Source organism: Chionomys nivalis, chromosome 17 (genome assembly GCF_950005125.1).
Source record: "Chionomys nivalis chromosome 17, mChiNiv1.1, whole genome shotgun sequence".
Lineage (NCBI taxonomy): Eukaryota > Metazoa > Chordata > Mammalia > Rodentia > Cricetidae > Chionomys > Chionomys nivalis.
In genome coordinates, this window is record NC_080102.1 from 37,136,761 (window position 1) to 37,155,854 (window position 19,094).

At 53.2% G+C, this 19,094-nt stretch overlaps 1 protein-coding gene across 3 annotated transcripts in view; it reads left to right on the plus strand.

Moving 5' to 3' along the window:
* Csnk1e (casein kinase 1 epsilon) overlaps positions 1-19,094 on the plus strand; it is a 38,833-nt gene extending 19,739 nt beyond the window's left edge. For all 3 annotated transcript variants that reach the window (XM_057791593.1, XM_057791591.1, XM_057791592.1), the window contains exons 3-11: positions 7,595-7,705; positions 7,888-8,036; positions 10,428-10,656; positions 11,240-11,410; positions 11,940-12,088; positions 15,952-16,144; positions 16,238-16,377; positions 17,091-17,154; positions 17,921-19,094. In XM_057791593.1, coding sequence (XP_057647576.1) covers positions 7,595-7,705; positions 7,888-8,036; positions 10,428-10,656; positions 11,240-11,410; positions 11,940-12,088; positions 15,952-16,144; positions 16,238-16,377; positions 17,091-17,123 — 1,175 coding nt within the window. In that variant the 3' untranslated portion in view covers positions 17,124-17,154; positions 17,921-19,094. The remainder of the gene's footprint in view (positions 1-7,594; positions 7,706-7,887; positions 8,037-10,427; positions 10,657-11,239; positions 11,411-11,939; positions 12,089-15,951; positions 16,145-16,237; positions 16,378-17,090; positions 17,155-17,920) is intronic.

A 19,094-nucleotide genomic window follows, 5' to 3' on the forward strand; every position in this document is an offset into this window, starting at 1 on the left:
TGGCCAAAGAATAAGTCACGTGAGATCAAGATGTTTCTGGGCCCTCTCATTCCCTTTGGGAGGAGCTGGTGTGAGCCTGTGTGTGCTCCCCGACCCTTACCCCAGTGCCCTGTATGTGACCTATTCACAGTGCATATCCAGTGAAGGCTTGAGAGAAGCAGAGAGCAAGGAAATGGGACATAGCCTGTAAAAGCCTCGCTGTGGTAGGATAGGAGACAGTAGGAGTTGGGAACTGGGCGGGCCAGGTTCCTGTTTTCAGTGATCCTCATTTACTGTGTGACCAGGCATCATGAGTGTGAGGACCCTGGGTGCATGCACACACACACACACACACCACACGTACAGCTCTTGATACACATCAGGAGGTACCTGCTGTTAGACAATACCCTATCCTGACCCCCCTTCTGCAGAAGATACATGGAAGCTGTGGATGGAGCGGTGCGGCCCAAGGTCACTCAGAAAGGCCAGTGTCCCTGCTTCCTGTGGTCTACCTCCCTGGGAGCAGGACTTCCTGTTTATCTGTGGTGTCGCCTCTGTTACACCAACTGCCAGGCCCAGATTTACTCTTGTCTTTCTGCTCTGGAATAAATTGACCCTTGTTCTTTCCCTCTGCCAGCTGTGCACTCTGGTTCCCTGCCAGCCTTGACTTCCCCGGGGGAGATGGGATCGTGAGATAAGTAGGTAGGGCCACACTGCGTGAACCCCTTGCCTGTGCTGGCCTGGGTCTTTACGCTGCTGCACACCCCTTCGGCTCTGCTGGGAGCCGATGCTTTCTAAGGATCTCAGTCCTCTGGGGACCTATGGGGAGGGGAGCTCTCCCTCTGTCCAGCTTTGACTGGGTGCACCTATGTTGGGGTGTGTGTGGTGAGCACCTCATGTCAGCGCCACCCAAGACTCCATCTTGCCTGTGTGGCAGCAGTGGTGGCCGAAGGACCTTTATGACTGGCCTTGCTGGCACCCTTTGTTCAGAGTGCTGGCCACATTCTCATCATGGTGTTGGGCCAGGGCCTGACTCCAGATGGCCTCTACAGGTGGGGCCAGGCTAGGCGTCCACATCTAGCTTTCCAGGATTGACCTCGAGGAATGAGGTCTTGGGATTAGAGCATTGTGGAGAGGCTCTGAGGTCCTCGGCCCTCCTTCTTGTCCATGTCCATCCATAGTCCCCTCCCTTTAGGGTCTAAGGTTAGCTGTGCATCCTGGGGGGGCTCTCTAGATCTGTTAGAAGGTGGGGAGGGACTCCTGTGCCTCAACTCTGCAAGGGATACAGAGCAGGTGGCTATAGGGATGGCCTTTGCTTGAGATTTGCTTGAGACAGGGTCTCATTGTGTGGTCCTGGCTGGCAGGCCTTGAATTCAGAAATCTGACTGCCTCTGCCTCCCTGGTGGGGGGAGCTTAACCATGTGTCCCGCCATGCCCAGCAACCCTGCCTTTTAACATGGTAGTTGGTGTGGCTGCTGCTGTTGGTTCTCGGGTGGACCCCTCCCCCAGTCTCGGTGTCTGTGTAGGTGGCCATAGTGAGCTAAAGGGGCTGCCCACCATTCTCTGTAGCTTCTTTCTAGGTTTCTAGTCCATCTGGAGCCAACCAGGCTCACACTTTCTCTATGTCCAAGATTGTTTTGGGGACTAATCAGTTCTCTGTTTGGTGCTGTGTGGAACTGTGGGCCAGGAAGCAGGTCATTTCTTCTGGCTTCCAAGCCTTCCCCCTCACCGAGGCACCCATCCCAGCCATCTTGCTTCTGGTTGCCCTGCTGTCTGTAGCACACTCCCACAGAAGGTGAGCAGAGCTTCAGGACAGCCTGGCTCGGTTGCTATCAGCAGCTTCAATGAACCAGTGTGCTTGGGAGCTGGAGTGGACGAAGAAGCAGAGGCCCTGGGACAGATTTGAAATCCTGGCTCTGCTCCAGCCAGTTCTGTCTGGCCTAGGCCAGTCACTTAGCCTCTCTGAACCATAGCTCAGTGGTTGGCAGGATTAAGGGAAGTCAGAGAAAAGACTGGCTGCCTCCTGATGGGAATCAGACTGCCAAAGGCAGTGGGGGAGGAAACCAAGGCCTGTGTCTGGGGTTCAGGAGGCCTGGCAGTGGAAAAGGGAACCCTCATCATGTTGGTAGTGGTGGTTGGGTCAGAAGGCTTTGCCTAACAGCTTAGACCCCAGTCCATGACCTGGAAGTTGTATGTTATATGGTCATTCAACCTTGTATAGGGTTTTCCTGTGTCAAATAAAGATAACAGTAGACCCTGGCAGGGCGGTGGGTGTCAGAGTTCATCAGGGGATGAAAAGCCCCTTCCCCTGCTCCCTGTGTGTCTGCTGAATCTCCAATGCTGGTAGGGATCATCTCTGCCCTCTGCCAGGGCATGTCCACCCTGCTGTGACCTCCCAGAGCTCCCTTCCCTCCTCAAGCCCCCTTTGTCACTGGTGATTCTTAGTGAGAAGTGACTTCAGTCTCTTGGAGGGCATCTGGCAAATTCTGAAGACATTTCTGGTTATTACAGCATGGGGGAGGGGACAGTGGTGGCATCCAATGGGTAGAAGTCAAGGGTATTGCCAAACCCCTGACAGCACAGAGTTGTCTAACCCCGAACTTCGGAACTGTTGAAACGGGGACTTCTTGTCACTGCCTGGGTTGGGACCTCCCGCTGGGTGGCCAGGATCTTAGCCTCCTCAGGTCTGAGCTGCCCCTGGTCCCGTTGCACCAAATCCCTCAGCTGTCCCTACCCTAGGAGCTCATGGCCCTTTCTCTAGGGAAATGCTCCTTCACCCAGAATGCTCTGTTGTCCCTATTCCTCTGCTCCCGCTCCTGTGTGGGCAGCTCTTGCCCCCCCCCCCCCACCTCGTCCCATCTCTGGCTGGGGTGGGTCGTTTCTCAGCAGCCCTCACCATGGAGTGCTTGCTGTGCGCTGGGCCTCTGCTGAGCGCCTCTGTCCTAGACAGCCCAGCAAGCTGAGTTTGGCTGGCAGTTTGCAGGAGGGGCGCCTGGGCTCGGAAGTAGGTCTGCGCCATCTCTCTAGCCCCTCTGTGTTGGAAATAAGGTAGAGAGCTATCGAGGGAAGCTCCCAGCACCAGCCTCTGGCTTCCCCTTAGATGCACACATCAGTGCATGCACAGACACTAATAATAGTGATGGTGGTGATGATGACACCAGGTGATGAGGGTGCTACTGAGGTCCCGTGGTCAGCAGGTGACAGGTTCAGGACCTGATCCAACAGCTTGACTATGTCAGACAGGCTCTTGGTATGTAGCCCAGACTGGCTTCAATCTCCCATCCTCCACTCTCAGCCTCCTAAGTGCCGGGATTACAAGTGTGCAACATCACACCCACTACAGTCTCTGCTTTTTGATGCCTATGGCAAGACCACAGGATTCCAGGTCACCCTAGGTCCCTTCTAGTGCCGGAGCTTTATGGCACCACAGAAAACTGTGGACTCTATGGAATGACTGCCGATGTCTCTAAGGGACTTTATGGGGAGCTTGGAGGAAAATGAAGTGCTTCAGGTCCTCGCAAGCATGAGAACCTGAGCAACAGTGACCTCTCTTCACACACAGTGCGCTTTAATCCCAGCACCAGGAGGCAGAGGCTGAGAGGGGGATTCCTGGGACTTGCTGATTAGCCACCCTAACTGATTGGACAAGCTCCAAGTTCAGTGAGAGTCCCTGTCTCAAAGGCTTACTTATTTTTATTTTGTGTGTATGGGTGTTTTCCGTGCACTCTGTTGCAGTGCTGGTGGAGGCCAGAGAGGACATCAGATCCCCTGGAACTGGAGTTAGCAATGATTGTGAGCTGCCGTGTGGGTGCTGCGAGCAGAATCAGTGTCTTCCAGTACAGCAGCCAGTGCTCTTAACTGCTGAGCCATCTCTTCAACCACTCTGTCTTCAAAAATAAGTAATGGAGGAACGCTCCCAACACCAGCCTCTGGCTTCCACATAGACGTACGCATAAATGCGTGCACACACACACAAATAATAATGATAGTGATGATATGATTAAATTTCTAAAAGTAGTTTGCAAACCAGTCTCCAGTTGTTCCCTAGATTTAGTCATCTAATCAGTTTTTCTTTTATGTAGCTCAGAAAATCAAGTATGTATGCAAAAACTGGAATAATGTGTGCGTGAAAGGAAACCGAAGACCACATAATGGCTGCTTTCGTTTCATTGAAGGGCTCAGAATAGGCAAGTCCACGCGCAGAAAGTAGCTAAGTGGTCACTAGGCACCCCCAGCAAGGACGTGGGCACGATCACTAAAGGGCGTGGCATTTGAGGCTGTGTTGGATTCTTTCTCAGATTGACTGTGCAGTGGGTTGTACAACCCTGTGGACATCTAAATAGTTCCTCAGCGCTCATGACTGCATCTCAGAGTTTATCTGTCTCATTTCAACGGAAGTACACAAGAAGTAACACACGAGAGGGTGACCGTGGAGTCCCCCCGCTCCCCACCCATCAGCCATTCTTGTTTTCCTTCATGTGACTGCAGCCCAGCACAGATGCTTCCCTGTCTGAAAGAGCGGACTACGCCGTCTGGGCTTTGCGGTCTGGGCTTTGCGTGTTCGCTTCCTCTATCTTGGAGGCCTCGCTCTGTCCCTTGGAGGGCGTTTCCTCCTCTCCCCATTGTGCTCTGTTACGGATCAGCTGTTCTTTATTTAGCCAGTCCTGAAAGACGGACATGTGGGTGGTTTCCAAGCTCTTGGTTGCTGCAGACACTCGACAGTGGACAGCTTGGCCAGGCTCTTTACACCATACAAGGATGCTGGCTTATGGGGCCAGAGAGTTGGCTCTGCGGTTGTGTACACCCTGGCTGAGCACTGGGAAGGCAGAGGTGGGTGCATCTCTGAGTTCCTGGCCAAGCAGGCTACATAGTGAGACACTGCCTTTCAAAAGAAAAATAATCAAGCATGCCTCTAATCCTAGCCCTCAAAAGTCATAGGCAGGCGGGCGGATCTGTGATTTCAGGACCAGCCTGGTCTACAGAGGAAGTTCCAGGACAGCCAGGGCTACACAGAGAAACCTTGTCTAGAAAAAAGAAAAGGAGTTCATACTGCTCTTGCAGAATACCTGCGTTTGGCTCTCGTTCCCAGCACTCACAGTTGGTGGCTCACAGCTGCGTGTGATTCCAGCTTCAAGGAACTGTAATGCAATGCTCTGACCTCTGTGGGCGCCTGTACTCGAGTTCATACGCCACCCCCCCAACACACATACATATAATTTGTTTTATTTTTATTTTTTATTTGAGACTAGTCTCCCTATGTAGCTTTGACTGGCCTGGAACTTGCAATGTCGACCAGGCTGGCCTCAACTCACAGAGATCTTCTGCCTCATATGGAGAGTACTAGGTTGAAGGTGTGCACCACCACACCTCACTTGGCAAAAATTACAATCTTTAAGAAAATGGAATATCAGCCAGCCTCCTAAAGTAGAAGTCACAGCTGGGCCATGGAAAGTCACCTTCCAGCTGTGCAGGGAGGAGAGCCTTGTGGCTGTCTCTCCACGGGCACTGTCAGTCCCCATCCTTCATCCCGTTTCCCCTTGGGTCTTTCCTGTCCATTAGCTGTTTGCCTGTGATAAGAATTGTGTGTGGTTTTTTTTTTTTTTTTTTTTGGTTTTTCGAGACAGGGTTTCTCTGTGGCTTTGGAGCCTGTCCTGGAACTAGCTCTTGTAGACCAGGCTGGTCTCAAACTCACAGAGATCCGCCTGCCTCTGCCTCCCGAGTGCTGGGATTAAAGGCGTGCGCCACCACCGCCCGGCAAGAATTGTGTGTTTTTCTTTCAGCCTTATTTCTGGTGCTTTGGCCAGTGTGAAGGGGTTCTGAATGTTTTTGTTTTTTTTTTTTTTTTTATTTATTATGCATAGAATATTCTGTCTGTGTGCAGGCCTGAAGAGGGCACCAGACCTCATTACAGATGGTTGTGAGCCAACATGTGGTTGCTGGGAATTGAACTCAGGACCTTTGGAAGAGCAGGCGATGCTCTTAACCTCTGAGGCATCTCTCCAGCCAGATTCTGAATGTTTTGAAGGAGAAGGAACCTTTGACGTTTTCCCCCCTTTGTGTATGTGAGCTTGTGTGCATGGGGATCGGAGGACAACTTTTTGAAGTAGTTCTTTCCTTATGTGTAGGTTCTGGGAATTGAACTCAGATCATCAGGCTTGGCAGCAGTCACCTTTTCCTCCTGAACCATCTGACCATCTCCTTGAGAACTCTCCCCCACCCCCATACACCTTTCTCTCTCTTTTTGAGAAAGTTTTAATATAGGTGTTTGTTTTATTGTCGTTGTTTTGCTTCTGCATTTTAATTTGTTTTGTGTGCATGTGTGGGGAACACAAGTACTGTGGCATACGTGTGGAAGTCAGTTATCTCCATCTGAGGCAGGGGATCACAGGTTTGGGACTAGCCTGGGTTATGTAGTGAGCTGGGTGATCACAGGTTTGGGACTAGCCTGGGTTATGTAGTGAGCTGGGTGGCCCTTCCTGCTAAGTCCCAAATTTTCATCATTCCCAAGAGCAGCTACTGCCTCTGGCTCCCAGCCTGCTGCAGCTGCAGATCTGCTTCCGACCTCCAGTTGGCCTTTTAACCCCATCCTTCCCCCCTCCTGTCTTCTCCTCCACAGGCCCCTAGTAACTACAGTTCTCTCAAGTTTTACAGTGATCTCTCCCTCCCTTCCAAACATGGTCTCACTCTGTAGCCCAGGCTAGAAATCATTGTGTAGCCCAGGCTGGCCTGAAACTCCTTTGTAAACCAAGCTGACTTTGAACTCAGGAAGTCCTCTTGCTTCAGCCTCCTCGGCGTTGGGATTTTGGATGTGAGCCACCATGTCCAGGTTATCTTGTGACTTCTTGAGCCACAGCTTCCGGCTGAGAGCTAGGCCTTGGAGCATATAATTCCCTAGGTAGAGCTCTTGTTGTGGCTGTGAGAAGCTAGGAGGGGTGGGAAGAGGCAGTGATACAGACAGGACCCTTGTGCCTAGACTCAGAAGCCAGGAGAACGAGATTTGCTCTCCATTTCTCCTTCTAGCCGCGTGGCCTCGGCTGAATCTGTTTTCTCATCTGTATAATGGGGTTGAGAACCTTAAGAGAGAGGTGCTGGGGTCCAGTGTGGGGGCTGCCGTTGATGTAGAGTGAGGGGTTGGTTATTAAGCTTGTTCCTTATTGAGCTTCCTTCTACTCGGAGTTGTTGTGGGGCATTCCTGGCCTCGACAGTCCCTGCTGGGCTCCTGACCCCTCCTCTGTAACCCTTCAGCCCAGACACACCCACTGACCTGCCTAGCTCTAGGATCAGGTTCTGTTCCCTGGTGAATTACAAGCCTTTGTGTGTCATCCATCCCGTGACACCCCCACAGGTGTTGGTCTTCTGGATGCACCTGACCTGTGTCCTCCAAGCAGGCTAGGGTATCTCATCTCCTTCCCTTCCATATACTTCCCATACACCGCTCAAGAGTACCCAGTGGTTCCCTCCCACACCTTCCCTGGTTCCTCTGACCTGGCTTCTTCTCAGCCTCACTGAGTATTACTGATACCCAAGCAGCCTCAGACCTGAGTCACTGACTGAGTAAGGACCACATGGCCGCTTGAGATTGACCCTGGTCCTTTGCCTCCTCTCACATGGGCAGGTGCCAACATTGCTTCTGGTGAGGAAGTAGCCATCAAGCTCGAATGTGTGAAAACAAAGCACCCGCAGCTCCACATTGAGAGCAAGTTCTACAAGATGATGCAGGGAGGAGGTGATGCAGGGATGGGCTAGGAGATGGGGGATGGTACAGAGGGAGAGGAGGGGGAGGGAGGCTGGGGTGGGAGTAGGGGGACAGTACAGAAGATGGGAGGGTGGAAGAGGCTGGTCCTGGTATAGAGCATATAGAAGATGATGCAGAGGGACCCTGGTCATGCCTCTTTTCCCTGGACGCAGTGGGCATCCCGTCCATCAAATGGTGCGGGGCCGAGGGTGACTACAATGTGATGGTCATGGAGCTGCTGGGGCCCAGTCTCGAGGACCTCTTCAACTTCTGCTCCCGAAAGTTCAGCCTCAAGACGGTGCTGCTGCTAGCCGACCAGATGGTGAGTCCCCAGTCCTCCCGTTGTCCAGGTGACTCTCCCGCTGTGTGAGCAGAGTGACAAGCCCCTGTTCTCTCAGCCATTGTGTCAGTGGCTCCTCCATGCCAGCCCCGCAGCCCACCTCTAGAGGTTGAGCCTGTTCTAGGGACCAGGGGACACAGTACCTGTTGTGGAACCCTGAGGGTGTCTTGTGGACAGGTAGAGTCCAAGCTCAACTCCAAACCTGATGTATTAATTACTTCTCTGTCACTGTGATCAAACGTGTGACCAGTCCGGGTGGCAGCAATGGCTCACACCTTTAGTCCCAGCCCTCGGGAGGCAGAGGCCAGCCTGGTCTACAGAATAAGTTCCATGACAGCCAGGGCTACACAGAGAAACCCTGTCTCGAAAAACAAAACAAACAAAAACGTGTGACCCAAAACAACTTAGAGAAGAAAGAATTGATTTGGGCTTGAGGTTCCCCGAGAAGGTTGGTAGGGAAGGTAATGGTGGCAGGAAGACATTTCTCATGTAAATCCCAAAGCTGCTGAGTCACCCTCCTGGTGTGCCTTGACTGCTGCCCTGCATGATTGTCAAGCTCTGTCCCAGTGCCTCACCTGACTAATCCCAGGCTTCAGCCACCTGGTTTTCCCTCTGCCAGGTTATCACGGAGATTAAGAGGGGTGCTGTGCAGGGTGGGAGTGGGAGGGGGGCAGAGCAGGTGCCAGGACCTGCAGCCCTTGATGGTGCACAGAGGAAAGCCTTGTCAAAAAAGTAAAACCAAGCCACTCTCCCTTGTCGATATGCCCACCCCTACCTTAGTTAGCTTACTATTGCAAGCTGGAGAGGGAAGGTTTTATTTGGTTTACATATCCTGATCGAATCCCCTGAATTCAAACTGAGCGGGAACCTGGAGGCAGGAGCTGATGCAGAGGCCATGGAGGATGCTGCTTACTGGTTTGTTCCCTGTGGCTTGCTCAGCCTCCTTTCTTGTAGAACCCAGGGCCACCAGCCCAGGGGTGGCACCACCCACTATGGGTTGGTCCCTCCCCCATCCATCACTAATTAAGAAAAGGCCCCACATGTCTATATACAGCCCAGTCTTATGGAAGTGTTTTCTCAGTTGAGGCTCCCTCCTCTCTGGCGACCTTAGCTTGTGTCAAGCTGGCATAAACTAGTCAGCACAGCCCCTTTCTCTGAGCACCCCTATTTCTGTTAGGGCCCTGCTTAAATTTGTGTTAAAACTGCTTCTTGGTATACGTGTGTGTGTGGTACATGTGCGTGCCCTTGTGTGTACGTGCTCGTGTATACATGGGAGTGCTTGCGTGTCAAGGGATGGGATATAAAGTTTGACACTAGGCATCTTCTTTGCTTCTTACTTTATTTTTAAGATTTATCTTAAAAGTTGGGTCACACCAACTTCCAGCACTTGGGAAGCAGAGTCAGGTGGATTTCTGTTGGGGCCACCCTTCCAAAAACAGCCAGGACCACACAGAGAAACTCTGTCTCAAAAAGCAGAGGTGTCAGCTCTCCTGGAGCTAAAGGTGCAGGCTGTTGTGAGCTAACTGATATGGGTGCTAGGAACTGAACTCACGTTGCCTGGAAGAGTGATTTGTCTTCTTAACTGCTAAACCATCTTGCCAGCCCCATAAAACCTCTTTTTAATGAACTGACTTTGTTTCATTTAAAAAAGAAAAGAAAAAGAAAGCCAGAATCTGGGTGTTCTGGGTGTGGTGGTTCATGCCTGTTTTCCCAGCACTCAGGAGAATTACTGTAAGATCAAGGCCTAAGGCCGGTCTGGACTGCAGTGTGAAAACCTATCTTAAAAAAAAAAAAAAAGCCAGGCGGTGGTGGCACACGCCACCCAGTACTCGGGAGGCAGAGGCAGGCGGATCTCTGTGAGTTCGAGGCCAGCCTGGTCTACAAGAGCTAGTTCCAGGGCAGGCTCTAAAGCTACGGGGAAACCGTGTCTCGAAAAACTTAATATATAAAAGGAAAGTGAGCTGTGTGTCTGCCTGGCTCTTGGTGGTGTCTGGAAGCCCAGTGACAGTCCTGTCATGCCCCATCTCTCTGACCATGCCCTCATGCCTGTTGACTGTCTCTAGCTTCAGGCCTGTGAGGGTCAAGCCAGGTCGGACTCCATGGGACCAGGCTGCCTTTCTGCCCTTATATTTTTGTTGTGAGCCTAGCTGAGCCATCTCTCCAGCCCTCTGCCTACCCCTTGATCTTGTTTTCTGTCTCTCAACATGTTTTGTGAGCTCCTTCAAAGTCCATTCTCATAGCTTGGGGAGGCCTGGCCACCCCTTGAAACCATACTTCATACTGAGCCTAGATCTCTCCTCCCGGGCCAGAGCAAGGGGCCTCGTGTACTATGGCACCTCTGTGTGGAGTGACTGTTATCTCCACCTACCACAGATCAGCCGTATCGAGTACATCCACTCCAAGAACTTCATCCATCGGGACGTGAAGCCGGATAACTTCCTCATGGGCCTGGGGAAGAAAGGCAACCTGGTCTACATCATTGACTTCGGCCTGGCCAAGAAATACCGTGATGCCCGCACCCACCAGCATATCCCCTACCGGGAAAACAAGAACCTGACTGGCACTGCCCGCTATGCCTCCATTAACACCCACCTGGGCATCGGTGAGTGGGCTGGACCTGAGCAAGCATGCTGTGGCTGCTGGCCAGGATGAGCCTCTGCTCCTACCTGGGTCCTCACTGAGAAGCTCCCCACCCTGTCTGGCCCGGGTCTGGACTTGTTCCGTATGACCCTTTCATGAGCAGATCTGTGTATATTTTGTCTACCTTGGCAGTCCACTCGAGTGGGTGGAAGTTTTTCCCCATTTGTCTCTATGAAAAACGCAAGCCCAGATGTTGAGCACGGCTGTTTAAGGGCAGGCAGCTTAATGAATTCCGGAGCGGGATTTGACCCCAGCCCTGTCTCAAGCTATAGTGTGTACAAGACAGGCCACGGAAGGGGGTGGTGGTGGGTGCCCACACACAGTCGTTGACTGAACTAGCACCCGGGCTGGAAAAACTGGCTGGGACACAAGAAAGCTCTGCCTCAGGCAGTCCAGAAGAGGAGGAGAACAGGGCACCAGTTATAACAGAGCGTTAGGGAGCCAGCGGGCATGGAGGAGGGGAGGGCAGGGTACACAGTAAGAAATGCAGCCTGACTGACCCTTGACCTCCTGACCTGTGGCCCCTGACCTCTTGGCCTGTGCAGAGCAAAGCCGTCGAGATGACCTGGAGAGCTTGGGCTACGTGCTCATGTATTTCAACCTGGGCTCCCTGCCCTGGCAGGGTCTCAAAGCAGCCACCAAACGTCAGAAGTATGAACGTATCAGTGAGAAGAAGATGTCGACGCCCATTGAGGTCCTCTGCAAAGGCTACCCCTGTGAGTATGGGCGGACATGGCATTTCCTTCTAAGGGTACAACTCGGGGCGTGGTCTTACCCCTGACCTGTGTGTATGACAGTCTCTCACTAGGGTCCCTCTGCCTAGGAGCTAGCTGGGATACCTGAACCCCCACACTCCACACCCAGCTCTTACATACCCGGTGTCCCCAGCCCCATCTCTTGCCTAACCCTGAAGGTCCACTCTCAGCCCAGATGTCTGAAGAAGTAGAAATTTAGGTCATGATGGGACTGCATCCCACCAGGCTCTTGAACAAACAGTCTTTGAGTGTAGGGCAGCTGTTGACCTGGCGGCTGTGACCACAGAGTGCTTGGTCAGACAAGTGCCGAGCTGTGCCCACTCCACAGCACCCCTGCTTCAGAGTGGGCCGTGCTCTGTTCATCCTTCATCCTGCCCCTCTTAGAGTGATGCTGCTGCAGGGTCAGTGGGTGTCTAGGACAGTGGTGGCCGCTGAGGCTCCCAGGAGAGTGAGCCTCACAGTGGCCTCCTCTGTCCCTGTGTCCCACCAGCTGAGTTCTCAACATACCTCAACTTCTGCCGCTCCCTGCGGTTCGATGACAAGCCCGACTACTCCTACCTGCGCCAGCTCTTCCGCAACCTCTTTCACCGGCAGGGTTTCTCCTACGACTACGTCTTCGACTGGAACATGCTCAAATTCGTGAGTCACCGGCAGGCCAAGGCGGGCTTGGGGGACTGGACAGGGTACGCTCTGACTCATAAGGTCAGGGTGACCTGGTGGGGGGCGGGGCTCCCATTAGATGGGAGGTACCAGCTGGACAGTGTGGATGAACTTGCGGGGGTCCCGGAACCCCTTGTCTCCAGCCTGCTTGGCCTAGACAGGGTGTGCCGCCATGGGGGGCAGGGCCCAGGGAAGGCACCACCACCCGCCAGGTGGAAAAGAACCTGGCCTGACCTTTGGTCCCTTTTGGAGACCTGTGGTTCATGGATGGTGTTGGATGGACCCCCCGCTGCCCTGATAGCTGTCTGCACTATCCTGCTACTCTTATGCGCATCCCAAGTGGCTGCCCTTTCTGAGGCCTCCGTGGCCAGCCTGGACCCTGTCAGAGTGGCCACTTTGTTCCTGTTTATAGGACCCTGGGTCTTACTAGGTAGTTGTTCTGTCTCGCTCTTTTAAGGGTCACAGGGTGGGTTAGGGAGAAGCATTCACCAATCATGCCTCAAGCCCTGGAATCCGTGAAATTGTATGTCTTGTTTCACATCTCTTCTGGAAAAAGGGGGCTTCCTCGAGCCAGGCTCAGCCCCGAGACAGCGAAGCTCTTGCGTCACCCTGCCCCCGTCCTTGGCCTTGCGCTGGGCCCACGTACTCACCCACTTACTCGCCCACTTACTGGTAAGGACCTTCCAGGGCCTGCCTGGCCTTTCCAAGATTTGCTACTTAGCCAGCGAGCATGAGGGCCTAGCCTCAGCTGTGCTCTCTCTGTCCTCTCCAGGTGCCCGGCGCCCCTGGGCACCCAAGGACCCCCAGATAGGCCGGTGGAGGAGGTGGAGCAACTGCCTCCCCAAAGATACTGGCCTGTGATCTGGACTCCAGGGCCCCAGTACTGACACCGCCAGGGGTATCTCGGTCCATCTCAGCCAAGCTTGAGGAAACATCCTACGGGATGGCGGGGGTGATACTCTGTTCCAGAGAGGTGGCTGTTCAGTGGAGAGGGTGTGACAGAAAAGGCCCTGCGTGGAATTCTCAGGAATGGACCTACTAGAACAAGCCGGAAGAAGAGACAGTGCTGCTGCCTGGGAGGGGCTTGGTGACACATCACAGGACCCTGCTCCATTTAGACCTCGTCATTGGCCTATGTATTGATTCTGAGATCATTAAACACTTCCCTTTCCTTCGTTCTCGTGTGCCTCTCTTTTCAGAGTGGCCCTTGGCCCGTCCCATCCAGTGTTAGGAATGAAATAGGCCTTGTGTTCTGGACACCAAGATGGACACAGTGATTTGGGGCTCCTCTTCTCTTTGGGCCCCAGCGTAACCTAGGCCTGTTCTTTAAGGAAATCTCATAGGCCAAGGACCTTGGGGACAAACCTGTGGCTTTTATCTCTGGGGCTGGAGTGAAAAGTGGATAGTGGGGCTCCTTCCAACTCAGAGCATATTGGGCAAGGTCATGGGGCTAGCACTTCTTAACACATGATGTTCAAAGCATTGGGTTCCAGACACGTGCTACAGAAAATTAACTGAATCCAGTTTGGGGATGGGCTCGTCCCTTCTCAGTGAAGCTTGAAGAATGAATTTTGTGTACTCTAGACCAGTGCCGCCCACTCTAGCAGCCTCTGGCCATGTAGCACTGACTTTCTCATTCACTGAAGTAATTGGAAATGGACTCTGACTCCTCAGTCATCCACCAGATCGCGCTCAGAAGGCCACAAGTGGCTGCTGCTACATCCAGCGTGGCAAATGGGAACATTTGTTATTATTCCAGGAGGTTCTGCGGACAGTTGTTGTGGGGCTTCCTCACAGTGCCCCTTGTGTGACTGGCCAGCTGACAAAAATCTCAAACTTGGCCAGATGTACCCTCCCTGCCCCATTGTTGGTCCCTGTTCTCTCCCTGAAATCCTCTTGGAGGCAGACACTAGAGTTCAGAGCTGGACAGCCATTGTCTCCACCATGTGTGACCCTGTCACTGCGTGGCCAGCTCCATTACCAAGAACATCTACAGGAAACATCAGAAGCTTTCACAGCCATCACGCAAGACCAGGCCTTCTCACCTGCCCTGCAGTAAGCAAGCCATCACCAGTACTGGACAGACAGGGCTCAACTGGACAGACAGAGAACAACAGACTGGAAGGAGCCACTTGACCTTGGAATGACCTTCTATGTGCCACCTCAGGGGACTGGAATTCCAGAGGCTTGGATCCTAGGATGTCTCTCTGAGAAAACAGCCACTGTTGTAGCCAGGAGAAGATGCCACACAGCCAAGGACAGAGGACTGCACAGTCGAGCCACTGTGTAGAGTCACTCGTGTGACTTTGCCACTGACTTTGTGTTTCCTTGTGGACAAATAAAGGCCATGAAAACTCTCTGGTGCGCATTTCTTGATGCGTCCATCGTGTTGGGTAGACGGGAGCAGGGTGAGGGACCATGTCTGGCCTGAGCCTGCTAGAGCTGCTGAGACCCCAGCCATCCACTTGGCCGCACCCTGAGGTGAACCTCTTAGCCTCCCTGACCCTCGGTTTCCCTTTTAACGAGAGACTGAAGTCATTGCTGCCACGGGAGGGACTGTTGAGTGCCACAGCCCCTGTTTCTCTCAAGTTGGGCTGAGTTCCGGCTGAACCAGGCAGCCAGTGCGCAGGAGGAGCTCTGGCAGTCTTAAGCCCTGGTTTCTGAGTGGAGGACTAGGGATGACCAAGGCAGGTCTCTGAACAGTGTCCTTTTGAGGGACAGAATGGGACTCAGTGGCAGGACCTTGTTTAGCCCCAGCTTTGTACTGGCTGTGGAGTCCAGCTGGGTCACAAGGTCTCTGACCAGGTCGAGTAAGGACAAAAGATGTTAACATTTCCACTTCAGAGGAGCCCAATGAGGAGTTAGGAGCGCTAGTAAACGTGCCTGCTTGGCTTGGCTACCCCAGTAGGTCTGAGGGATCATTCTAAATCAAGCCACTCCCTTCAGGGGTCCCTGAAGACAGCTCCTTCCCCATGGCCCAGAACATCAGGGCTTCTTAGTCCCTGTAAAGTCGTGGGTTTGCAGAGCCCAGACGCCATGGCCGTGAGCAGGCTCCCATCTCAGCCTGTAGCTCTCTCCTCCACAGATGCGGCCCCCCTCCCGCCAGCCCCCTGCCCTTCCCTGTGGACGGCCTCAGGACCAGCTAGGTAACTCGGCCAGGCACTGCTCCCACGCTGCATTTCTTTCTGGTCCTTTCTCCCTTCTTGTACTCGGGGTAGTACCTTGGAGGACAGTCCCTTGGGGGCTCAAGACGCCTTCTCTAGCTTTGCCTGAGGGCCTTCTTGCTCTGTGGAACATCTAGCCTGGCTTCTTTTGTCCCCTGGGCTTCCAGGTAACAGCATTAATGGAGTCCCTAGGTCTCCTGGCTGTGACTCCATAGTAGGAGTAGCAGATCCGGGAGCCAGGAAAAGGTGGCCTTATGACTGGGCACCAGGGGACCTTGGCAGAGAACTGGCTCTGCTGTCACTGGAGTTGAGACTCTGAACCTGTTTTTTCTTCTCTGGCTGTGGTCTGTCTCTCAGCTAGTTGGGCCTCTGAATGCTTTTCCTGCTTGGCTGGGAACACAGGGAACCCGGTTGGAAGGACCAAGTCCCCTTGGTCGTCCTGGAGATGCCAACCTCGTCAGGCTGAGCTCTCTCTGCTTCTCCTCTGGCACTTCCGTCTTCTAGGCGCTGGGTGGCTTGGTCCCTGTGCATTGTGGTAGAGGGTTAGTGCTGGCATTGGAGTATGGGAAGAAGCAAGGTGAAGGTCTCCACACCTCCCCCCTTGCTCTGTCCTGCTAGGGTTCCGGGTTGCATGCGGCATCTTCATAGGGCTGATGCGAATCTCCTCTCCTCTTGTAGGGTGCAGCCCGGAATCCCGAGGACGTAGACCGGGAGCGACGAGAACACGAACGGGAAGAGAGGATGGGGCAGTTGCGGGGGTCCGCGACCAGAGCCCTGCCCCCTGGCCCACCTACGGGGGCCACCGCCAACCGACTCCGAAGTGCAGCCGAGCCTGTGGCTTCCACCCCAGCCTCCCGCATCCAACAGGCTGGTCAGTAGGGGCCTCGAGCCTTGGGCTGGGCCCAACGAGGGTTTGGGGACTGCTTATACCCACACTGAGGGTTGGCTCCTGCCCTCCCTCCAGGCAATACTTCTCCCAGAGCAATCTCACGGGCCGACCGGGAGAGGAAGGTGAGCATGAGACTCCACAGAGGTGCGCCTGCCAATGTCTCGTCTTCAGACCTCACCGGGCGGCAAGAGGTCTCCCGGATTTCAGCCTCACAGGTGAGCTATCTCTCACCAAGCTTCTCCGGAAGATAGCGGACCTAGGTATTCCTGGTGTTGGTCGGACCTTGTGGTCTCTTCCCTCCCCTAACTCTCATCGCCCTACAGCTAATTAACCCTCTTTGTGGAGCAAAGTGAGAAACTGAGGCTCAGAGAAATAACTAAACCCAGTAAGCGGTTGCACTGACCATGAGGACCCAGTCTGGGTGGGCAGTGGGGGCCTCAGAAACAAGTCGTTTGCAATTCCCGCCATAAGGAAATCCTCAGTGGTTCCCATTGGCCCCGACAACAGCAAGGGATGTGAGAAGTGAGGTCCTGTCTGGCGGCCCCACTTAATGGCCACATTTAGATGGAGAATGTAGGGAAAGGGGCTTGGCAAAGGTAGATCTACCCCTTCCTGCCTGTGGGAGATGAGCCTCTGTGGACCTAGGCCTGGGGTTGAGCCAACCTTGGCCTCCAGTTTGCGAGTGGCCTGCAGCCTACACTTTGCTGCCTGAAGCGCTTAGAGCTATAAAGCCACAGGCAGCCTCCAATTCCCACCCTACCCCCACCTCCCCTACCTCTGACGTCATACAGTCTGCCTTTAGGTTGAGTGCTCTGCGATGATGGATGGAGCTCAAGGTGGGGAGCGATTTGGGAAATTGCTGTAGCTGGCTGCTTAAGGACTTAGTTGACTTGATTCTTCCCCCTTATCTCTCGGGCCCCTCTTGAAGACAAGCGTGCCATTTGACCATCTTGGGAAATGAGGAGAGCTGCCACGGTCCAGTGTTTGCTTAGGTGAGTGCTGGTGTCTGCTGGGGTCCTAGCGGGAGGAAAACAAGTAGTACAGGAAGTAGAAGCGGCACCGTGAACCTCCCCTTCCTGCTAGCCAGGCTGTGGCTTCTTACAGACAGAGTTGAATATGTACACGCTAACACTGCTGGGAAACCCTTTCTCAGCCCTTGGTTCTTCTTTCCTCCTGGTACCTAGGAGAGAGCAGGGTATCGGCCACACATGGGCTTCCATGGCTTTAGTCTATTTCTGCCTTTTGGCTGTTACATAAGCTAATTTGTACAAAGCTAAAAAGGGGCCAGGATGCAGAAAGAGCCTTGGTGCTTTTATACGTAGCGAAGGCCATCTGGCCAAGGTGAGTTGGGGTTGGACTGCCTGAGGCTTTGGAGGAAGTAGTAAAATACCCTTTAGCCTGGTTTGGAGGAAAAGGCCACAGGCTCTTCTGGTCCATATTGACTGGGTTCTCAGGCAGTAGTTCACCCTTTAAGGGACTGGCTACTGTAAACAGTTCACTCTGCAGAAACTCCCCCACAGCTAGTCTGCTCAGGCCATGAGGTGGCTAGGATGACAGCTCAGGCCATGAGGTGACTGGGATGACTGCTCACCCCACCAGGACAGAGGAGCATGGTGGTGCCCCGTTTGGGACGGTGGCACACTGTGTGTTGGGTCTGAAACCAGACTCCCGGCTCCAAGAGGGACAAGGAGGGGGTCTGGTGGCTGGGTAGACTGAGGCAGCCAGGCCGCTGACCTGTCGTCTCCATAACCTTTCTAGTGTCTTCACTGCATCTTCTTAGAAACAAAATGAAACAAAGGACAGAACGAACCAACCGCTCAAATGAACAGAAAGGAGAAAACAACACACAACCCAGCACAAAGTCGACAATGGATTTTGTTTCTTTGATTTATTTTTCCAATGGCAAAAAGACAAGATGTCCTATCACTGAGGATTCCTGTCCCCCTCCCCTTGCCCGACCCAAAGGCTGCCAACACTCCAATAATGACATCGGATCATACTCCAGCCACCTGTTCCCACCACCACCCACCACGTGCCGGGTAGCCGTAGGAGGTGCCTGAAGAATTTGCATCAGGGAGTGGTTTGGCCGGTCAAAGACAAGTCCCTTGAGATTTCATGAGCCTCAGATTCAAGGAGACATGCACAGCTGCAGTCCCTTGGCAGTGACAATGGCCAGCTTCGTATTGGGCATTCCCAGAGTCCCCCTAAGTATCCTGGTCCCCCTCCGTCTCCCCCTCCCATCACCTCTCTGCAGAGACCTTGAGAGGGCTGTGAGGTGGTGGGCCATGATGCCTTGTGCATGTGTGAGTGTGTGAGTGTGTGTGAGTGTGTGTGTGACCTGTATTTTCCAGAGCGGCAGGTGGGCTGCCACGCCTACCTAGCCAAGTTTCTGTTCTCGTCCCCCTGAAGTCAAGGTGGGGTGGACAATGACCTCCACATCCCTCAGGGCATAGAGTCCTTGCCACCACCTGTCCCCGGATGCCAGTGCGTGGCAGCCCCATCTTCCATATCTGATCTTAGGGCAAGTTCACGGAGTCTGCTCCCAAATGGCTTCGGCTCTGACTTACCAGTTAGTCCCCTGGTCCTGACAGTCACCTGTGGTCACCCCTCTTCCCAGGCCTGACTTCTGAGTAGGACCCTGGGTCAGGGTTAAGTGTTGAATTTACCCTTCCTGGTTAACACCTGGTTTTTAACTTTATTTTATCTTTGTTTGTTTTCTCGGTGTGTGTATTTCCTAATTTATTTACCTCTTTTTCCCTTTCTTTTTTTTAATTAAAGAGCAAAACTTTTTATTACTTTGTAATTTAAAAAACTGAAAAAAAAATTACTGAAGAACTTTGGGGGGAATTTTGTACTTTTTCCTGTGTAAATATTGGACTTTTTTGAGCTTTATTGTGGTTGTTAATTTGAAGTAATAAAGTAGAAAAGGACA